This window comes from Piliocolobus tephrosceles, chromosome 11 (genome assembly GCF_002776525.5).
Source record: "Piliocolobus tephrosceles isolate RC106 chromosome 11, ASM277652v3, whole genome shotgun sequence".
NCBI lineage: Eukaryota > Metazoa > Chordata > Mammalia > Primates > Cercopithecidae > Piliocolobus > Piliocolobus tephrosceles.
Window position 1 is genome coordinate 23448721 of NC_045444.1, and position 16265 is coordinate 23464985.

Here is a 16265-nt window from a genome sequence, read left to right on the forward strand (position 1 = left end):
AAAACAAAGGGAGTTGGGGAGTGTTTTGAATGCTTAGAGGGCAGTTTGGGAACTCAATTAGAAGGGGACGGTTTAAACAGACATATTTCTAAGAGACTTATAATGAGTTAACTCATTTGATCCTCACAACTCCTCCTGAGTTGGATGCTATTATTAACAACCCAGTATTAGATAAAGGATGAGATACCTTCTTAAAGACCACTTCCCAGGAGAAAGACTGTGTGTGAGTGCTCTGAAGTTTTGGGTCTTCTAGTGGGTGACACCACTGGGTTTCCAAAGGCTCAACCAGCCAAGCGAAGTGTCTTTGGTCTAGTCGTGTTCAAAGTGCTTAGGGAAGGATTCTACGGACTGGGCTTTTACCCTGGTGTCCTGCATTCTTGCTCCAAGACTTCTCTCACCACTCTCAATCCCCTAAATGCAGCTTCTGACAGCTTCTAGCTACGAGTTCTTGGGCTCCTCCTTGGTGACTTCTTCTTAAGATAATTTGAGTTACCACAAATCAGCATTTGAAGAAATGCAGCAGATAAGTTGAAAATTCAAGTGCTGAGGGATGTAAAGGCCAAAGCAATCCTATAGAAAGCCCAGAGGCAGATGACAGTCTTTCGTCAAAGATTTCACTGCTGTAGATTTCTGAGAGTGCTGTGTAGCCGTCCTTTTCATCCTGCGTTTGCCACTTTGAACAGTCGCTTTCCCACTTGGAACTTACTTGTGTTTCTGCTGACAAAACAGGAAGTGATTTGAATACAGTCTGTTTTTATGACCTTTCAACATCAGGACTTTGAAAAGTTTTAGCCGTGTATTTACAGCCTTGCTTTAGTACTTTGATTTCCTATAAAACCGTGTAGGGGTTAAAGTATCAGTGCAAAGTGCTGTTCAAATATTGAGTCAGTAATGAGCTCTGCACACCAGCCTTTGGTGCATGTTAAATTCAAAACAAGCTTAGCGTTTTTTTTTTTTTTTTTTTTTTTTTGGATAGAAACTGGTGGGGGTGGGGAAAGACTGAGGGAACTAGGAAGAGAAGGAGGGGAAGTTAAACCTTGCTGCCCACTCTGTCTTTCTCAGAAAACCAAACATGGCATCTTCCATGAGAAGCTTGTTTTCTGACCACGGGAGATATGTTGAATCTTTCCGGAGGTTTCTCAGCCATTCCACGGAACACCAGTGCATGCAGGAATTCATGGACAAGAAGCTGCCAGGCATAATAGCAAGGTAACAAAAGGGACGTTGTTGTCAAAGGGACAAGCCTGAGACTCCTTGTGCGTCAGTGATAGATGGGTCTAGCTCAGCCTCACAGGCTGGGCACGGGGATAAAGGCGAGTTACTGATAGCAACTCCCCCTCGTCCCCCTCCTCGCTGCCCTGCTCTGCCTTTCTCCTGCAGTGCTTTGGCTCCACGTTTGCTTTAATCACTCAAAGGCTCCCATTTGTGCTGTATTTCCAGCTGCATAGAGATAAGCGTTAACCATTTGAAGGCACAAATCCATGTTCATTTGGAAAAAGATAAGATGCTAATCTTCGAATTCAGACTTTTCAGCCCTCCTCCAAATTTTACATCCCCAAAAAGGCCCAAAGGGAGTCTGGTATGCTTTTCATTAGAATCAAATATAAATAATTGACAAAGTACGATTTGCCCTGAGGACTGAGTCCCTCAGTTCTCATAATATCCATTTAAATTCATTTTCCTTATGCATTGTTATAGTTATCACTCTCTTCCCCAAAATTGTCTTTTTCTTTCAACTTAATATTAGCAATATGTTCCTTAAAAAAAGAACAATTTTCCCATTATCAGTGAAACTCACTGGTTGCTATCCTTCTTGCAGAGTTCTTTTTTGGGGTGATTAATGTGTTCAATTTGTGCCAGAGCTGATAAGCATTATGAGAGTAACAGATTCCACATGCTAAAGATAATCAAATCACCTATCTGGGGGTGATTTGCTGTAACTCACTCTGCTTCAGGAAATAATAATGGAAAACTGGGAAGAAATGACTATGGATCCAATTTGCAAACAGCAAAGGAAAGTGGTATTTTATCTTTTGCTGAATTTCTCTATTGTAGGCCTGAAATTCTTTCACCAGGGCAGTACCTATGTCTGACCAGAGCAGGCATTATTAGATGTATATAAAATTTTATTTCCCTTTCTGTTTAACATGATTCAGATTTTAAATGTTAGCTTTCAAAAAATAGGATATTATATATTAAAAATTAATATATAATAGGATAAGGATGCCAAACATTAAAGCAGATGGCAAACACAGATAACTTCTTATCTAGGAACTAATTATAGTTAACCTTTTTGGGTTTCTTTGCTCACTTCTAAAGTTAAAGGTAATGAGTTAATTTCTCAATTCTTTTCCAGTACCAAAAGTATTGCTCATGTCTGTAGCTTACCAGATCCTTGGTTTTCTTCAGCCATACATAGTTTGGTTTGAAGAGGTGCTGTGGATGGAGATAACGTAATAAATGATGAATGACCCCTTCCTTATCTTCAAAGTTTAAATCTAACTGGAAATATTATAAAATCTGTGAAAGACTGAAGAATTTTTAAGGGCACACTGTTTGTCTTTTAACAATAGTATATAGTTAGGAATGATCAGACTCAGTGTCATTTATTTAAAAAGTAATTTTTTCCTGAAGGTAGTGTTTGAAATAAGATTTAGCTGAAGAACCTTTAAAATTGTTGCTTAAAGTTGTCTATGAGTGATGAAGTACCAAAATGTGATTAGGATATGCTTTGTGTATGTTAGGGCAGGGTTTGTTGAGTTGGTGGCTCACTGTGCTAATTGAGTGTGGAGTGAGCATATTAAATTTTTATTAAAGCAAGACATGCTCATATTTTAAAACATCAAATGGTTCTAAAAACAATCAAATGGTTCTAAAGTGGGTGAGGCCTATAACAAATCCCACCCACTCCATTCTTGATTCTCACTCTCCAGAAGCAACCACTTTCAGCACTTTGAAATCTTTTAGTTATTTATGGAATTTTCTTTCATAATTCAAAATAACATGTTATTTTTCTATTTCTTCATTTTGCTGTATTAAAATAGCTAATTAGCATGCATATTTCACACCCTTTCATGTCACTATATTTAGTCAAAATTTTGGTTAAATAATTTGAGTGTTCATGTGATTTTGCCTATGTACATATTATAAATAATTGAGCAATATATTAGACTATACTTACATTTCCTTTTATGTACAACTTTTTGTTTTCCCTAGAGTTGACTATTGCCTTAATTTTGGTTTCTTTTCTTAGTTCTCTATGTACCTATTACTACTTTGATTCCAAAGCAGATATACTAATCTCGTCTCAATATATGCAAACATATCAAGGAATCTGTTTATTTTACCCCAAGGGAACAACTTTTCTGAAGCCCTCTGTTCTTTTTTTCAGTTTAGGAAGATCTGCTTTGGCCTGCTATACAACTATTAAGGAGGGAATTTATTTCACTTTCTGAGAATCATTTTCTTTCTGAAGTATTTGATTCCCTGATTCTGTGTCTCATGCCTTTCTTTTGTTTCCTCAGTCCTTTGTTTCCTGAACTAATTCTTTAAAAGTTTTAAGAGTGAATGAGAGGTAAACTTATTGAGACTTTGTATGTTTAAAAATCCCTTGGTTCTATGTTCATCATTAGACAGTTTGACTGGATATAGAACTGTATACTGAAAATGGTTTTGTATCATAGATCTGAAGGTACTTTTACATTGTCTTTTAGATACCAGAATTGCTGTTAACAAATAAAATACTGGCCAGATGTGTTGGTTTGTGCATGTAATCTCAGCACTTTGGGAGGCTGAGGCAGGAGGATTACTTGAGCCCAGGAGTTTGAGACAAGCCTGGGCAGCACAGCAAGATCCCATCTCCACAGAAAAAGTAAAAAAAATTAGCTGAACAAGGTGGCGTGCACCTGTAGCACTGGCTACTCCAGAGGCTGAAGTGGGAAGATTGCTTAAGTCCGGGAGATCAAGGCTTCAGTGAGACATGATTGCGACACTGCACTCAGTCTAGATGACAGAGTGAGACCCTGTCTCACACAAGAGAAAAAAAGAAATCACATGCTACTCAAAATTCTCATCCTTGGCTTGTGGAATAACTTTTACATTATGTGTTTTGTTTTCCCTATTTTGAACTTTTTATAATCTTCTTATCTCTAGTACTCTGAAATTTTAAAATAGTGAGTTGTGAAATGATTCCTTTTCACTCATTTTGTGGGTACTCCCTGGGCTATTTCAATTGAGATTCAGACCCTTCAGTTATGAGGAACTTTGGTAATCATTCTTCCCCTCTGTTTTCTTTTTCTGAAACTTTTACTCATCAAATACCTCCTGGATTGATTACCTAATTTTCTTGTATTTCCAGTTTGCTATGACTTTCTCTTTCAGCCCATCTATTAATTTTTTACTATCATATTTTTAATTTCCAAGAATGTTTTCTATAGCATTATTTTCATCATTCTCAGATGTAATACCTTCTTATTCATTACAAAATGTTCCTCTGCTCTCTTTGCCTCTTTCAGTCTCTTGTTTCTTTTGTTCGACAGCTCTCTAACCACCTAATGAGCCTTGGTTTTCTGTTCAATCAAATAATGACGCACTAAAAGGTAGTCAGATCCTCTTTGTGTAAGTCAGGGCAGGGTTTGTTGAGTGAGTAGCTCACTGAATAATTGAGTATGGCCTCAGCTCTTTCCTGTGTGATCCTCAGATATAAAATCATGTTAACTTTATTACTGAGATGATTTGTTTCCCTATGGAGGAATTCTTCAATTCCCTATTTGAGGGTAGATGGTGGGGCAGGGCTAGGGGGCGGGAAAAATTATAGTATATAACTAGTAATTATAGTATATAAATTATATATATAAATAGTAAAATATATATATTACATATATATAGTATATAAATAGTAAACTTGGTTATTGGTGTTGCATATAAGACTTTTAAATTCTTGGCTAGAAAATAGTAAGTTTTCAACAATTATTAGATGTCATTATAATATGTGAAATGGGATGAATAATAATATCTAACTCATAGAGGAATTTTAAGGATTCAAAGAGGTAATTCACATAAGTCACTTACATGTGCCTAGAATCATAATAATTTCTAATATATGTGGAGTGCTTGTCATGTGCAGTTACATTTCTAAGAGCTTTACATGAATTAAATAATTGAATCCTCACAATTTCTCCATGAATTAGAAACAGTTACTAATAATCCTAAAAGAGAGGTGATATTATTATCTTATTTCACAGAGATGTCAAATAACTTGCTCAAGGTAACATATCAGTAACCTGGGATTTCAACTTGGGTCCTCTGCTTCATAGCCTCCCTATGCTGTCATAGATGTAAGCATTTTAAAGAATGAACAAAAGGTTAAGATAGAAATGGATGTGTTAGGATGCAGGATTATGAACTGAAGGATAATTAGAACTGAAAAAGGCAACTCGTTTATAGGTGTTCTTGACCCTAGACTTTGCAAGATTCCTTTAGAACTTTACTTCAACCTTTGTTCCCATCCTGTGACTGTGCAAGCTTTTGCAATGAAGACAAAACACAGGTTTGTTTACCATCCCACGGTCCAAAGAAACAAACACCATCCTTTTCCCTTCATGTTTCCCCTGTAGCAGTCATCTCTTTTCCTTCTCTCTTTCATCCTTTTTCAACAGACTCCAGATCTGCTTTCTCATTTTTGAGCTCACTTTTAATCCCATTGCCATCTGACTGCAGTCCTCAGTCTTCTTTTAAAACTGCTATTATTAAAGACACTCATATTGCCAAAGTCGATATAGATTTTTCCTTTTTTAAGTAGTACACTCTGCTGCTTTTGCCACGACTAAGGGCTTTCTCTGCCTCCAGTTACTCTAGTACTTCTCTGTGCTTTCTTTTCTTCTCTGTCTTCTTTGTATATTCTTCACAATCCAGTTATCTTTAGAAGTTGGTATTGGATCACCATCCACTACTACTGGTGTATCTCTGCAATATCTTTGGGTGATGGAATCTACTCTTCTAGCATTGACCATTATTTATGATGATGATTCTCTAGAATACATCACTGACCCTGATTTCTCTTCTCCCAGCTTAAATCTTGCAAATTCAAATGTTTGCTGAATTCTTATTTATTTTTTTAAAAAGCCCTGACAAAACATAAGCTTGCTACCAAACTATATTTCTCAGCTTCCTTTTTGGCATCACCCTTTTCCCAGTCATCTAAGCCTGAAACAGGGAAGTCATTGCGCACTCATATTTTTTTTTTCTGACGTCTTCACATCAATCTAACAGCAAGTCCTACTGGCTTATTTCCCAATCTGTTTACTTCATTCTATTTCTGGTACCTGAATCATAATTCAGGGCTTTATTATCTCACATTTCATTTTGAGAGCAAAGTGATATCTGTTTTTTTAATGCCTAGGATAGAATACACATAATATATGTTTAATAAACATTTGTTCATTAAAAGGAAGGTAAAAAAAAGGGGGTGGGGGAGGAAAGAAGGCAGACATTATAGATAGTGGGAACCACCTGAGCCTTTCCCCTATCTAAGATGGATGGCTTATTTTATTACCAGACTCGAAACTCCACTTTTTCTATTCTTGTTATCCAAACAATATTCAAACAAATGGCATTTTCTACCTCTGAGATGTACATACTACCATTTCCAAGTCTCCCAGCTCAAGATTGTTAATGAATAAAACCTGTATTTTGAAATATACTCTGAAGATGGCAATATAACTGGTATGATTGGGAACTTTCACGTTGGCCTAGTTTTTGTTCGTTGTATTTTTAGTCTGCTCTCTTCAACTAGACTAGATAATCAGATTTCACAAAGCACCTAACACATTTTTCTAAAACTACATAATTTTTTTTCTTTCAGGATTGGAGACACAAAATCAGAAATTAAGATTCTAAGTATAGGCGGAGGTGCAGGTATGAATAATATATTTTTAAAGTTAATATTTCACTTCAAACATTATGCTGTGTTATGACAATATTGTTCATTTTTTAAGGAAGATTTTTTCTTTTTTTTTTTTTTTTTTTTTTTTGGCTGTTGGAAGAGATCAGCTTATTAAACCTAGCAATATTACTTCAACTAACATTAATGCCCCCAGAGATTTACAGGGTATAGGACACTAGCCTTCATTACTATCTCTATTGTGAATAAGGGATGTGACTTATTCTTTTGATAAATGAAAAATCAAATAGGGTAATTTTAACCCAAAATGATTAAAATACTCACAGAAAAGGAAAATCTCATAAGAAGCTTCTTAAGCTTGTGCCACTTAAAGCCTTGTTCATGGACTGGTTACTGCTTTTCAAACTGTTATTTGTCCATGTGAAGATTAGAAATATGCACTGGAATATAAACTGATGCATAGCTTTTTTCATTGAGAAAGTCTCACTGTGGGGAAAAATTGTGCTCAACGACAGAGTTAATTTACACTCTTGTGGACACATTCTGTGAGTGGCATGGGCCTAATCTGTTCCTTTCCTCTTAGTTCCAAAACTGAATGTTTAGAATTATCTCTAGCATTCAGAACACTCCTAAGCACCCCCTTGTTTTTTTTTTTTTTTTTTTTGAGGGAGTCTCAGTCTGTCTTCCAGGCTGGAGTGTGCAGTGGTGTAATCTTGGCTCACTGCAGCCTCCACCTCCCGGGTTCAAGCAATTGTCCTGTCTCAGCATCCTGAGTAGCTGGGATTACAGGCGCCAACCACCGCACCTGGCTAAATTTTGTATTTTTAATAGAGACGGGGGTTTCACCATCTTGGCCAGGCTGGTCTTGAATTCGTGACCTCATAATCCACTCACCTTGGCCTCCCAAAGTACTGGGATTATAGGCGTGAGCCACCACACCCAGCCCTAAGCACCCTTTTACAGGCATTTTATAGTCTCATTACTTTTAGATCCAGCGTTTTCATTCTAGGGGAAAATTGACAGTCTGGAAAGGTAGATGAACACAGGTAACTCGGCCTCCAATGAACTGTATGATCTTGGTTGAAACATCAGTAAAATGAGAACAATGAATTTTATCTCATAAGGTTGTAGTGAGAGTGATATAGGTAGCATTTACAAAGTGCTTAGGACATCTTATTGCTCCTGGAGGGTGAAGGCTATTCTCTTCTGCAAAAGTGAAATAAGTTTCATCTCAAGACTTTTCCTCGTATCAACTCCTGAACAGTGTTTGCTTCATTTTTAAGTTGCTACTCATCTGGAAGTTTGGGTTAATGCATTAATGTATAAAATATGTAGATATATTATTGATATATTTATCTTTAGTTATTTTATTTTGCCTGAGTGATAGTTCAATAATGGTTACAATTTGATATCAAGCCGACCCTATTGTCACTTGTAACTTAATGCCAAGTGGTAATCCCTTGAACCTCTTAAGTATAAGTGTTCTAGTGCCCCATGAATGAGTTGAATTGTGGCTCATATTAACACAAAGATAACTAAGAGCTCACTAATGAAAATCAAATCACTGATTTTTTGTTTTTTAGTTTGTTTTTTGAGATGAAGTCTCACTCTGTTGCCTAGGCTAGAGTGCAGTGGCACGATCTTGGCTCACTGCAACCTCTGACTCCCGGGTTCAAGCAATTCTCCCTGCCTCAGCCTCCCAAGTAGCTGGGATTATAGGAATCCGCCACTACACCAGGCTAATTTTTGTATTTTTTAGTAGAGATGGGGTTTCGCCATGTTGGCCAGGCTGGTCTCGAACTCCTGACCTTGAGTGATTTGCCTGCCTCGGCTTCCCAAAGTGCTGAGATTATAGGCATAAGCCACCATGCCTGACAGAGATCGCTGATTTGTAATGTCATTATTTGTTAATTCTTCTTGAAATACACTGTGATATAGTGTAATAAGAACTAATCCTTCAAATCATTTTACTTTATTATCATCTTTCACCAAGAAGATAGAAACCAACAAAGACAGACAATGAAGGGGATTACCATGAACAATACCATGAAGGGTATTTAAGCTAAAATACTTTGCTATTGGTTATGGATACTTTAAGTCCCCAAAATTATAATACTTACGAATTGTCTAAAAAATGTCTTATTAATTCATTTAACCAAGACAGTTATTTCCTGTGTGTTTTGGATACAAGTTTCAGGCAACCAACAGGCAATGAGACTATCATTTGATAGTGTCACTTGTGCTTGGACAAGAAGAGAAGACCTACAAGAAAAAGTAATTAAAAACAATCTCTATCATGGCCAAGTTAATTGACCTTTTAATATAAAGTTAATTGAATTTCTAATGCAAATTTATCCAGATGCTTATAAGCTATCTAGAGAAAGGAACATTTGGCCTGCACGGTGAGTCCTTACATAAAGGTGCGCATAGAAGCTGATACAGAGAACTTAACAAAATAAAGGGAGCAACTCTTGGAGTTCTTCTGACTGAGCCCTAATAATGTATTAATAACAAGCTCCGCCTTGGGGAGAATGTGGGTGCCCTTTAAGGTCATTTTTCATAAGAAATCAATCAGAAATGTAAGAAAAACTCCAAGAAAAATTCAAGTTATATATACTTAGTTTTCACTACCCAACTAAGTTATAGGAAATCAAAACAATGCATTTAACATCCCTAGGTCTAGGTGTCTGTTGCTTGAAAAACCAGTGTTTTGAGGGGAGATGACACTCTACTTCAGTTAGTTTGAGTGCTCATGTAGCAACTGAGAGATGGTTATCTAATCACCTATTATTGGCCTGACTGCAGAACAATGCATTACTATACAGCAAGGAACTTTCTATCCTTGCCTTAGAGAAATGGTCTCCCCACATATTCTGTGATCTACAGGGTGCCTGAAAGTTTTGTATTGTCCCATGGCTTGAGTATCCTTCCAAATCATTCATTAAACTCCAGTCCCTAGCAAATGAAGCCGTTGATCCTGTTCAGTCCTTTGTGCTCAGCTCCTGTAATGCATCCCATTTCTGTCTTAGTTTACAGGTTTTACTACCTCAATTTTCTTTCCTTGTTTGCACAGATAGGTAGGCACATGGCTTTGGTGCAAATATTCTCTAAGCATTCATAATGGTGCTACCACTTCTCCCACCGTGCTTCAAAAACACACAAAAGCAAACCAGCTAAAAGCCTTCCTAGATGAAATTACTACTTTTATACCACTTAATTATCATGTTTTGAGGTGGGGGGGGTCTATTTGATTTTTTTCAGAAACATGAGCAGGGAGGGGATGCACATATGCCCTATCGATTAGATTCTCCTCTTGAGTCTGGTGTTTGTGTGGAAAGAGTTTTCATAGTTTAAGAGAGAATGTAAGGTTTTTGCAAAAGGTGCTTGGCACTTCAGTTTAGAAGCCAAGCAATTATTAGGGCTCTGAGAAATTCAAAAGAAAGGAAATAGATGGCAAACTCTTTGAGTCATCTTCCATATCAATAAAGTATAACTGATAAATAACACTGTTATCCATAGATTTTGCATTCTAATGTTAGGAAAATGTATGAAATAAATATTATATGAACCCAATAGGAATAAAGAGAGGAAAACAAAGCATGAACAGAAAAACAGACCACGTAACTTTTACGGAGAACAAACTGGGAAGTGTAAAGTTATGTGTGTATGTTCATGTATATGAGCTTGTGTGCTTTAATGAGACACAATGAGTGGCCAGAATTGCTTTATTCAGGGTCTTGAAGTATTCTTGTTGTTATTTTCGGCAATTGTTTTTAGGTTTTGAGAGTAATGCATATATTCTAAATCTCATAGAACATACTTTTGGATCCATCAGCATTGGTGCTTTCATAAATTAAACCACTCAATGGATGTTCATTATTTTCAACTTCTAATGAGTGTTGCCTTCTTGCTAGATGGTACATGGGAAAAAAGAAACTCATATTCTTTTTGGTAAGAGAGAATGCTATTAATTTACAGTGCATATATTTATACCTGAAAAAATGTTCCGGAAAGCAGTCATGGCCAATGTGTTCTCCTTGCTCTGGGCTCTGCTTAAAGGATAATCATTTTATCTTTCCCACTGTTTGGTTCTTATGTTCAAATGCCAGAAAGTTTTTTAAGGGTTAGGAAGAACTACAACTCAAATAATCACATTTAATCCAGTTTCCTACTTCTATTTTCATTAACCTATTGTATACTAACTCAACCACTATATCATTGCTATACCAATAATTGTGTATACATTTATAATTTTTAATCCACTCAAGCAACTCACATATGAAATACAGGTGTTATCAACCCTCATAATATTTTTTGTCATAATTTTTCTGACATATGTTGAGAGCAGTTTGATGGTTCTCTTGTTCTGCAGCATATAGACACCAGCATTTCTACAGAGGTTAAAACCTAAAAGAAACTTAAGAGACCATCAACACTCTCACTTCACAAATAAGAAACCTGGGGACAAACAAGGCAGAACAAAACTCAGATTTCTTGACTTTAGTCCAGTCCAACAAATTGCACTAAACAGATTTAATAATTAATTCTTAACTTGCTAAGGGAGAAAGTGTCTGAGATAGTTCTCTATCAATTTAGAGGTTTATTTGACCAAGATTGAGGATGCAACTGAGAAAAAGAGACACAGGTTGCAGTAGCATCTGTGATCTGTGCTTTTTCCAAAGAGGTGTTTGAGGGCTTCAATATTTAAAGGGGGAAGAGAAGCAGGAGAGAAGGAGGAAAGAAAGTAATAGGGAGGGTAGGTAGTGAGGTAAGTGGTCACTTTCTTGTGAGGGTTTGATTAGTACTCACTGAATCCACATGTTATATGTAAAAGGAGGGGGGCCACCTGGAGAAACAGTGGCCTTCTATCATTGCACCTATCTGTTTACATACGAAAGGGAAGGCACATTTTGTGTGACCCAGTTCTCAAGTGTAACTCTTCCTTTTAACATAGTGAGTTGTGAGTCCCAAGATTTTATTTTCCTTTCACAAGAGAAATTAGGTACTTAGCAATGACTAGCTATTTGACAATCTAACCTTATCAGATTATTAATCTTGTCTCCTTTCATAAATGACATGTTAAGGTAACACAGAAGCTTAATACTTTATGCTGATTGGACAGCAATAGAATGAATGTAATTCAAGTCGGAACTGGAAGATCCATTGTGTCAGGTTTAGAAAGTAGGAGGTGGCAGGAAGCAAAGGTTAATATTTACCAATGATCCAAAGTAAGCCAACAGTACAGATCAACAAATTTAAAATGTGTGAGAAAATGTAGGGAACTGAGGTATTTTTTGCTTGGAAAAAAGAATTTGATTGTGCTTATTGCCATTTTTGTATATTTTCTGATGGGCAAACAATAGAATATTTGCCCTCAAAGGGCCAATGGTTGAAAGCTTCAGAGACTGATTTCTTGGCTCAGTGTAAGAGCATGTTGGCCGGGCCTGATGGCTCATGCCTGTAATCCCAGCACTTTGGGAGGCCGAGGTAGGTGGATTACCTGCTAGGTCAGGAGTTTGAGACTAGCCTGGCCAACATAGTGAAACCCCGGCTCTTCTAAAAATACAAAAATTAGCTGGGCATGGTGGCACACGCCTGTAATCCCAGCTACTCAGGAGGCTGAAGCAGGAGAATTGTTTGAACCCAGGAGGAGGAGGTTGCAGTGAGCCAAGATTAGGCCATTGCCCTCCAGCATGGGTGACAGAGCAAGACTCCATCTGAAAAAAAAAAAAAAAAGTGAAAGAACATGTTAATGATGAAACCTGTTCATGAATAGAAAATAACTTCCACTCCTTGGGAGATAAAAAGTTATCTGTGATTCTAGTGGTGTCAGCATAGGTTGGAGAAATACTTTACAGATATGCTATGGAAGGGACTCAGGCGCTGATTTCTTGTGTGTTTGGGCCATTAAACATGCTTTGAGTCTTGAAATCTTCTTTTACGAGTCACCTTCTAGAGAAGAGGTAGGATTTTTTTTCAGAATAGTGTGGCTATTACCATGTTTGTTGTATTGAGGAAGTGATATTCTAATGGGGTTTCTAGACCTGCAGACAATTTTGGGAATGGATTTTAATTGCTTAGAACGAAAAATAAGTAAAAACTAATGTACTTATATGCAGCATCATAGCAGTTACTCCTTTATCAGAAGGTTATAGATTATAATCATAAACTAATCTACAAGATTTAGACCTACTTTAGATAAATACAGTTATAGTTTGGGGCATCATTTTATTAAAGGCATTTATTAAATATATGATTAAAAATAAAATATTCTTCATAATTTTACCCAAATAGTTTACTCCATTGTATTGTATTTAAAACTTTCAGTGAACATTGAGGTATTGTTAAAGGCAGATAAGTTACAGATTTGAGAGAATGGAACATAGTGTTAGAACACCAGAGTGATTGTCATTAAAAGTAGAGTAAACAAGATTGTTTTGGCTAATTCAATAAGATTTGAAACAGCAGAACAAGGGATAATGAACCAAGTGAGGACAAAACTATCATTGCAGATTAAATGACTATATACTTACAAAAGCAAATAAACTTAGTTCTAAAGCCTTAGAACTAAGCCCATGCAGCAATGGGCTTATACAGGTGACATAGAAAAAAAAAGCAATATGGTAGGTTCTCATTTTGTTTTGTTGTTGTTAACGTTAGAGTGTTTTCTGTTCCCAATTTTGATTATTTACAATCTACATAAAAGTCCATGGCATGTGTTTATCTGTAATTTTGCTGAAGGACAAATTTGTATCTTGCCAGTTTTTGTGCCATTTTGGTCTGCAGTGTCTTAATTAGTGAGTAAGCTTCCTCTTGACAGTCACAATGAATAAAACTTTGCAATTTAATATACACAGTCATGTAACTCTGGTGTAGGCGACCTGTTGTTATCTTCATTTTATAGATGGTGAACCTAATAATATATGCCTGAAGGGAACTGGGGAGGTTACAGGGCTTGAGATCAATTCCCTGGGTCTCCTTCAGCTTGATCTCTATTAACATTAACAGTCTGAGAGAAATAATGAATAAATATTTGGTTAATTAGCTAATAATGTATTTTATTCAAAATATAAAAAAAGGAAAGTGATTTGTTTTTTCTAAGACCAGCCCAGTGGGTGCAAAAGAACCAGCGGGTAGGCAAGTGTAGGAGCAAAACTGCAAGTTTATTTTGGTAACCTAAAGTGTAGGGGAGAAGTCTGTCAGCCTCCGGCGAAGGAGGCCGGCAGAGTCCCCCCGTGGGGCTCTCGGACAGAGTTCCCACAGACCCGACATCCCGACAGGAGTGGGGCTGTGAGAAGGCCGCGTGGCTCAATGGCCAAGAGCGGCTTTTCTAGGAGTGGGAGGGCAATAGGCGGGGCACGGGCGTGTTGGGGGACGTTCCGCAGGTGCGACCAGGTAAATTTTGGTCTCTTCGGATTGACGTCACCTGGCGCATGCCCAGTTGGTCTGCACCTTCCCGGGTCGCCAGCTGCATTTTCGCGGGCGTGGGAAAAGTTGGGGGGGGGAGGATGAAGAACCCGGAAGTGCACCATCTTGCCTCTGTTCGTCCAAACAGTCCAACCTTTTATCGATAATAGTGATAAAGGGGCGCCGTGGTCTGTCTGGCTACTTCCTGCTGTTAAGGGGCGTTGTTAAGGTCGGGGCCTGTGGTTGGTATTTGGACGCACGGATGAAAAATAAAATAAGGCACGGTATTAGTATAGGAATGATGAATGGAAGCATTTGTTGGAATATGGGCAAAACCCAGAAGGAAGGTCCTGGCAAGGTTGGGGAGTATGAGATAGTTAAGAAAATTTAGTAAGTTTGAGGCGAGTGGGGGAAAGCCAAACTGATTTCCACTGATTGCTTTCGGTAGGGGCCCTTTTTAGCTGGGAATGAGGAACGAGTGCGCAAAGTAGTTGTTGGCCAGGCAGCAATTAAGGAGTGGAGTTTTTCGTGGAGTGGATGGCTTTCCACTTACTCCTACTACAGAGATATTGGATGGAAGGCTAGGTCCAGAGAAGGACGGCAAAACAGAATAGGTAGCCTCGCTGTTGATTAAAAAATTAATTGTCTTACCCGCTACCAGGAGAGTTATCCGCGGCTCGGCAAGGGTGATGGGGGTCCCCGAGTCTCGGCACCTTCAGTTGTCGTCGTCCAGATGTAGGAGCTGGAAGGAGCTCCCAGGATCCTGGGAAAGGGGGTCACGTGGAGACGCAGCACCTGTTCTCAGGGTGGGGCAATCAGACTTCCAGTGTCCTCCCTGCTGGCAAGCAGGGCAGGGGGTTGCTGGTGGATGAGGGTTAGGACATTCACTGGCCCAATGTCCTGATGCCTTGCACTTATAGCAAGGCTGCGTTGGGTCTTGGGGACCTTGCGGACACCTGTTGGCATAGTGTCCTGCCTTGCCGCACTTATAGCAGGAAGACTCCTTTTGTAGCCTTGGAGTCTGCGGAGTATGTGCTCTCTGGCCTGAGGTTACGACCGGGCTGTAAAGCCACTGCTAGGAGCTGTAACTCAGCCGTCTCCTCTCTGGAGTTATAGACCTTAAAGGCTAATTTAACTAGGTCTTGTATTGGTGTCTGAGGACCATCCTCTACCTTTTGAAGTTTTTTACGAATGTCAGGAGCAGATTGAGAAATGAAATAAGACGCCAAAATGGTGGCCCCTGTGGGGGAGGCCAGATCTAACCGGGTATATTGGGTTAGAACCTCAGTCAGTTTACGGTAGAGGTTAGGATAACCTGGAGGTCATGCCAAGTTAAGTCATAGGTCTGACAAAGATGTCTAAATTCCTTTATGTATATGGTAGGATTAGCTGAGAAATCACCTAAATGCTTCTCAATTTTGGAAAGATCGGCCAATGAAAAAGGGACATGTACTCTGACTACCCCCTCCGCCCCAGCCACCTCTTGCAAAGGTGCTAACACTGTAGGAGGGTGTGGGCAGAGATAGGGGACTCAAGACAGCCAATTGGGGGCCCCGAAGGAGGCACGGGACCGAGTGGATTACTAGTAGATAAGGAGGAGGAAGGAGGAGTCTGGATGGGGGGAGGAGGAGGAGTCTGGGCAGGAAGGGAGGGGGTGGAGAGAAAGAGGAGTATAGGGACGAGAGCTTAAGGCCCCAAAGCCTTGTACGTAAATTAATTTCGGACCACTTGCCTAGCTGCTGGCAGAAATTGCTGAGGTCGATCACGCCACAGTGGAAAGGAAAGCTAACCGCTTCCTCCTAAGGTCTTGTTCGAGCTGTAAGGTTTTTAAATTGGCTAGGAGGCACCCTAAGGGGGTGCTCTTTGGAAATTTGGACTGGGGGGGTTTCCCGTTTGTTTCCTCTTTACTAACACAATGGACACAATGGAAATGGAAGTGGATCTCTGCCTGGCTTCA

At 38.7% G+C, this 16265-nt stretch overlaps 1 protein-coding gene across 5 annotated transcripts in view; it reads left to right on the plus strand.

Moving 5' to 3' along the window:
• Nucleotides 1-795: 795 nt before the first annotated feature.
• HNMT (histamine N-methyltransferase) overlaps nt 796-16265 on the plus strand; it is a 55549-nt gene continuing 40079 nt past the window's right edge. The window contains exons 1-2 of one of the 5 annotated variants that reach the window (XM_023194862.2): nt 796-1209; nt 6863-6915. In XM_023194862.2, coding sequence (XP_023050630.2) covers nt 1073-1209; nt 6863-6915 — 190 coding nt within the window. In that variant the 5' untranslated portion in view covers nt 796-1072. Of the gene's footprint in view, nt 1210-3713; nt 4073-6862; nt 6916-16265 lie in introns of those variants that run through there. The other 4 variants (XM_026453869.1, XM_026453870.1, XM_023194863.3 and 1 more) reach the window with 4 other exon arrangements.